Genomic DNA, 7,102 nt, shown 5'->3' on the forward strand with positions numbered 1-7,102 from the left:
CTTCGTTTCCGCTCCTCGGTTCTGATCCCTGCAGAACATCAACACTTCTTCGTACTTGCGCTCCCACTGGATTCCTGCTGGCCTCCATGGAGGAATAAGCAGGCAGCGACCAAGGAAGGCTGGGGAAGTAGAGAAGAAAGGCAAGGGGAGGGGGCCAGGAGCAAGGTGCGTGTCCCACTTCTACTCATATTCCAGCCCGGAGTCTGATTCCCAGGATCCCAGCTACCAGGAGACTTGGAGACTTTCCCCGGAACAGTGTGGCATCCTGGTCCGTGGACTTGGACTCGTTGGGCTACGCGTCTTCCTCCTCCCACCACTCGCCTCTCAGGGGCGTGTCCTGCCCTCCTCCGCTTCACAGTGGTCCACTCATCTGGCTACAGCGGCAGCCAGCCGCGGCAGCGCAGCCAGAGCAGCGGTAGCTCCGCGCGTATCCAGCAGGCGAGCGCTGACAGCAGCAGAGCTCAGAGCTCAGAGCTAAGCGCGGGGCACCTGCTCGGAGCAGGAGTGGGCAGGGCGAGGGGGTGGGGTGCAGGCCAGCCACGCTCGGAGCCAGAGAAGGAAGGGGCACCTGGCTGGGAGGACTCGTGGGAGACATGTGCAGGCCCAGCTAGAGAGCTCAGGACAGGTAACCACAGGTCAAAGTGCTGAGAAGCAGCCACAGCAGTGTCTGAGGCCATGACAAGCCCTCGCCTGGACTTCGGGGAGGTGGAAAGTTTCCTGGACGGGCACCCAGAGTTGTTGGAAGATTATTTGATGCGGAAGGGGAAGCAGGAGATGGTGGAGAAGTGGCTGCAGAGGCACAGCCAGGGTCAGGGGGCTTCGGGTTCAAGGCCTGCTCCGGCTGCCAGCAGCGGCTTGGCTCATGGTAGTGGCAGAGGCAGCAGCATCGTCGGTGGTGGCACTGGACCAAATGGCTCTGCCAACAACCAGCCCACTCTTGGTGGCGGGGACTGTGGCGGGGTTCCTTTGAGTCCCAGCTGGACCAGTAGCAGCCGGGCCGATGGGAACCTGCAGCGGAGAGCTTCTCAGAAAGAGTTAAGGAAGAGCTTTGCTCGCTCCAAGGCCATCCACGTGAACAGGACCTACGATGAACAGGTGACCTCCAGGGCCCAAGAGCCCCTGAGCAGTGTGAGGCGCAGGGCGCTCCTCCGGAAGGCGAGCTCTCTGCCCCCCACCACCGCCCACATTCTCAGTGCCCTGCTGGAATCGAGGGTGAATCTGCCTCAGTATCCCCCCACAGCCATCGATTACAAATGCCATCTCAAAAAGCACAATGAGCGCCAGTTCTTCCTCGAACTGGTCAAAGACATCTCCAATGACCTTGACCTCACCAGCCTGAGCTACAAGATCCTCATCTTCGTCTGCCTCATGGTGGACGCTGACCGCTGCTCTCTCTTCCTGGTGGAAGGGGCAGCTGCTGGCAAGAAGACCCTGGTTTCCAAATTCTTTGATGTGCATGCAGGAACCCCACTGCTGCCCTGCAGCAGCACAGAGAACTCAAATGAGGTGCAGGTCCCCTGGGGCAAAGGCATCATTGGCTATGTCGGGGAGCATGGAGAAACGGTCAACATTCCTGATGCCTACCAGGTAGGACTGTCCACTGTTCCCTTCTCTCAGAACCATTTTGGCGAGAGAGGTAACTCTGCAGTTACCCTTTGGCATCTAAGAACACAGCAGGCACCAGGCTATAGAAATTGCTTTTTTTCGTTTAGACCACTTAGAATGCTCCTATAGCATCTTTGATGTAATGGTCTTTTCCAGATACATAGTGACTTATGGGAAATTCATATATCATACATTGTGTACTCAAGTAACACCTTGTGTTTATCTGTTTTTCTTCATCCTTAAGAATGTCAACATACGGTTTTAGAATGCATTTGTGAGTTGCTAGGAAAGATGTTTATATACTCCAGGACGCTAAAGTTTATTTGAAGAAAATGGGCATTTGGTATCTCTTATACTTTTAAGGACCGTATTCCATCTATTTCCTCTCATTCAGGTTTGGAAAAGAAATGCAATTACTATTATATCCTGTTATCTACCTTTTAGTAGCTTGAGTTTCCAAGTAGAAAGAACAAAAAAAGATGGAGAGGCAGGGATGTAAAATGGCCTTTGACTCATTTATGTCTTTTGAGTTTCTATATTAACTTTGTTTCTGTTGTTGAGTTTAGAGAAGTTGGACAAGGAGAAGGATTCATTATCTTCAGCTTGCACTGCAATCAGATTATCTGTGGTCAGCTTTGGATAGACTGAGCAAGTGGGTTTTTAGTTTGTGAGACAAACAAAATTATATTGATATTTTTTAAGTAGCTCACAAAGTAAACAGCAGGGGAAATATACTAGTTTCAAATGGGAAACCGAACACACTGTTGCCTGATGTCTCAAAATCTTTCATTTCCACCATGATTTCAACAGTCTCTTCTCATTTCTTCAGTATTTATTCACAGAACTTTGTGAAACTGTTTGCCCTTTTCTATGAAATCTCTTTGGAGTTCATAAGATCTGAAAAATTATTATCTTTGCTTTTGAAAGTTTTGTAGTCATTTAAAGGGGAGAAGAACCCCACTTGTCTCAGAAAGCTCCATGTTGCTCTAACATTGGTTTCAAGCAGGATAGCAAAAGGGGTGAATGGATCACTAGTGGTGAAGTTTCCTCCATGTCATCTGAAAAATGGCAATTTTACTTAGAACATTTACAAACTTTATTAAAGCCAAGTGTCATGTTTTTGAGATGTCTCTCAAACTGACACTTTAATATTAATGATCCCACTATAAAAATACCACTTTTCAGCAATCTTTTTTATTAATTGGATATGTTACCAATTTTATCATATCAAAGACTATGATAAGTTTAGATAAAGCAATTGATTAATGTTCTTCAACAAGTATGATCTTACAAAACCATAGGGAAAATAAAACCATTTAAATATTTCATGTCCTAAGGAGTCTATTAAAAATGTTGATGAATATTCATAAACTTTTTCTTCTCATTCTTTTACAACACTTGTATTGCATGCTTGGGCTAGAAAAACAACGAAACAGCCTCATCTAGTTGGATGATACTGGTTATAGCTTGGAATTGCAGTTGTTCTCTTTATTGTCTTTTTTTTTTTTTTAGTCAGCTCTAAAGGATCTTCAACTCTTCCTAGAGCTTTGACTTCTCAACGCCCCAGTTTGGTGCCCTGCTTTTATTTAATGCTATTCATATACTGTCCTCTCTTCAAGAACATAATTCCTGACTTCCCCAGCAGTTAACTTGTCTTCCTGCTTCCTAGAACTGTGGCTGTGGGTGTTACCACAGGCAGAGAAAGCCAGAATTTCAGCAGCTAATGTTTCCTCTGGGCCCTCATCTTTCATTTCAGATAGAATATAAAGCAAAGGTACTTCTTTAAAATTTGGAAGCTGACATTGGACAAGAAAGTCTTCCTTCCCCCACTTCACTTCACAGAATAGTGATGAATGAGAAAAAGACTTGTTAAAAGACTCAAAAAAGGCAGATAGGAATGTTACACATTGGGAGCTTAACACCTTGGTTCGCCTCTTCATTTGAACGATCATTAGAAAGTTTCTTCTATGTTCTTTCAATTATAAGACATATATCTGTATTTTTAGCTCTGTATACAGCTTTTTTTCATTTTATGTTTTCTGTTCTTGACACAGCTACTTTCCCTTTTTTAATTTTTATGTTTTGTTACTTTTCCTTATAATGTGCTTTTCCACAGTCATTTTTTAAAATCCCTCCTTCCATCTCCAAAACTTTTCTTTTACACAGCTTTCCTTGTCTGTTGCCTTATTGAATTTCAATGATCACTCTACTATGCTAAAGGATCCTGAGGCATCAAAATTGACAGAGTTGGAGTCAGATTGGCCTAGAATAGATCCTGTGCACAGTTGATCACTACCCTACCTGTATGATCTTGGGAATTTCTGATCTCTTGGCATCTCAGTTTCTTCATTCACGGAAAATATGGGAATAATAATACCTGCCTTGTAAAGATTATTGTTGTGAAAATTAATCTCAAAGGCCCCAAAACAGTATTTTACATATTTGCAATTATTTAGGAAATACCAGTTGTTATTGCTGATGATATCTAGTTTATTAGTATTCTTTTTATTTATTTAATTTTCAGTTATTAACTGGGAGTGAGCTGTGAATTTAACATATCTTGTTCAGCCTAAGCCATGAGTTCAAGGGATACCCTGCACTCATAATTTCCTTGAACCATGCCCTGCTCTCATAATGGGTATTTTAGAACTGCCTCTGCATTCAAGGTTTATTGAATTCCTGTCTTTTCACTCTCCATTTAGGATTCTACAAAATATGATTGATAACACAGGACCATATTTTCTCAAAAGTTTTATGCCTTTTTTTCTTCTTAGCAGTTCATACAATGTGAACAGTTTTATAGTTGTGACAATGTTACATCTTCCCAAGTCCTAGCAATTCTTCCCACCTACCAATCTCATTATTACAACAGTGAGTTTATGCAGTATTTGTCCTTTTGTAACTGAAATATTTAACTCAAGGTAATTCCTTTAACATTCATCCATGTTGTGTAATGTTTTATGAATTCATTATTTTTCAGTGCTGCATAATATTCTGTTGCGTGAATGTACCATAGTTTCTCTGTCCATTTGATTATTGATGGGTGCTTGAGCTGCTCCCGTCTTTTTGCTATTGTGAATATTTCTGTGATAAACATAGGTGTGCAACTTCCCATCTTTTCTTGTTCCTTATTTCTCAGTGAAAACTAACAACTTTCCAAATATGTGATTTAAATAGTATTATTATTATAACTATCATATCTGTAACCATCCTGAAAATTTTATGCAAAAGGTTAATATCCTCTCATACTTCGGATTAACTACAGTAGTATATTTTTTCCTAAATTTTATTTATTATTGTTGAGACTGTACACCACAAAATATATACCAGTTCAGAAGTTTCACATAGATAGTTTAGTGTCATTGATCACATTCTTTGAGTTGTGCAAACATTATCACCCTCCTTTTCTGAGTTTCTTTCAATAACTTAAATTCACTACCCTCTAAGGCTCTTATGTATTTTTTTTTTGGCTCTTATGTATTTTTTTGAATTGTTGTTTGAGTTTGATCCTATATAGATAAATCTTAAAAGAGCATATGCTCAAGACAGATATTTTTTTAACTAATTAAGCTAAAGTATTTTTAAGTTTAGCTTAACTAGTTAAGCTGCCCTTGGAAAGTCTTCAGTCAATGACCTCTCCAAATTACTGAGTAACAATGATGTCATAGAAGACTAAGGTGTGCCTGATTAAGGCCATGGTCTTTTCAATCACTTGGTATGCATCTGAGAACTGGGCAATGACTAAGGCTGATAGAAGAAGAGTTGATGCCTTTGAAAATGTGTTGTTGGAGAAAAGTGCTGAAGATCCATGGAGTGCCAAAAGGACAAACAGATATATCTTGGAGAATGTACTATTAGAGTGCTTGTTGGAGGCAATGATAGCAAAACTTCATCTCACATACTTTGGGCACATTGCTATGAGAGTTATTCCTTGGAAAGAGATACCATGTTTGGAAAGGTGGAGGGGTGATGAAGGAGAAGATGACCCTCAACCAGGTGGGTTGACACAGTTACTACAGCAATGGGCTTGGATGTGTCAGAGATTGTAAGAATAGGACAGGGTTCAGATCTGTTGTTCCTAGGGTCACTATGAATTGTTGGCTTGACAACACCTAATAACAACAACATTGTCAATGAATACACCAGTGGATGTTTTTGGTTTGAGGTTTAAGGATTATTTCAAGGCAGTGGTTTACTTTCCATGGGTCCATAAAGTCTGGAGTCTGTGAAAACTTATCCTTGCTTTGATAATGCTAGTGTACTTTTTTTCCTTAAGAGATAAAATATTTGTCATACTGAGATTCTAACTAGATTGATGATTCTTTTGGGAGTTTATAATGTGGGTTTGGGAAAGTCACGGAAGGCATTAAATTAAAGTTATAAGCATAATATTCTGGAGTGAGTCAAGGTTAGAATATTAAATAAAATACTAAAGTTGAACAAAAAAGGTTTTATGGTCAACAACTCTTAATTTATTCCATTATTTTTAACAACCTTTATATATTAGTCCTTAAAAACAGACTAGAAATTAAGAGAAAAGCAAAGAATTGTAAATGAAAAAAAATTGGATAACTAATATGGATTATAGTACTGCATTTTATCTCCCTCTTGACAGTTATAAGTTATTAAACAATCCACTTTAATATTGTAATAAAAAATTGCCCTCAAGAGGTTGAAGATGATAAGAGCATTCAAGTAACAGATGTTCCTTTGAGATTATTCACTGTATACCCTTTAAACATTAGTAAAATGTGTGAAGTGAAATATTTGTTGGTGTTGATAATGATGATACAGGTGTTTGATGGGTTTTGGTCTGAAAAGCTGTCAGGATGTTTTGTTAAGTGAATTGGGAGGTGGAGAGGGTTTGATACAGAAGGGTTACAGGTGTGTCAGGAATTCAGGAAGTCTGATGTGTTATATTCCAACAGGCACATACTCAGTGCCCATTATAAGGGTCTGGATAGAGTCCTATGGCCATACAAAAATGAAAAGACGTACTTTCTGACCCCAAGCACTTACCATCAAGGAATATGTATTATTCAGTGTAATAAATGCCATATTCATGGTACAAACCAAATGCTGTTAGTCTCAGAGAACTGTGTAGCCATTTTGTGACTGGGATTATGATAAAAGACTTAATAGTAGAGGTGTCATTCAAGGGGGAAAAGGGTTAGATTTAATAGATGGAGATGGTGTGGCATAGGCAAATGTAATCCAAGTACTGCAAAATTATTTCAGCAGAGACACAGTGATGGCAACTGTGAGCAGTTTAATTTGGTCAAAATATTACACGTGCTATACAGTGAATGTACAAAGGGAAGCTGAGAGCAAAAGGAGGACCTTGAATGTTACACTAAAGAATTTGGGCTTTATTAACAGTGGACCACAGGGAACCCTTTAAAATATGTTAAGGAAAGCTCTAACAGGAAAGAGAAGGGAGGGGGAAAGGAGCAAAAATTAATAAATAGATAAGTTGAGTGAAGAGAAATACAATATA

General features: G+C 40.4%; 1 protein-coding gene across 1 annotated transcript in view; it reads left to right on the forward strand.

The window, feature by feature from the left end:
• The first annotated feature begins 572 nt into the window (after positions 1-572).
• The window catches only part of PDE11A (phosphodiesterase 11A), a 565,819-nt gene continuing 559,289 nt past the window's right edge, over positions 573-7,102 (forward strand). The window contains exon 1 of the mRNA XM_006878796.1: positions 573-1,587. Coding sequence (XP_006878858.1) covers positions 676-1,587 — 912 coding nt within the window. The 5' untranslated portion in view covers positions 573-675. The remainder of the gene's footprint in view (positions 1,588-7,102) is intronic.

The sequence above is a fragment of the Elephantulus edwardii genome, unplaced genomic scaffold (assembly GCF_000299155.1).
Source record: "Elephantulus edwardii isolate Elephantulus edwardi_28Jun2011 unplaced genomic scaffold, EleEdw1.0 scaffold00001, whole genome shotgun sequence".
Classification (NCBI taxonomy): Eukaryota; Metazoa; Chordata; class Mammalia; order Macroscelidea; family Macroscelididae; genus Elephantulus; species Elephantulus edwardii.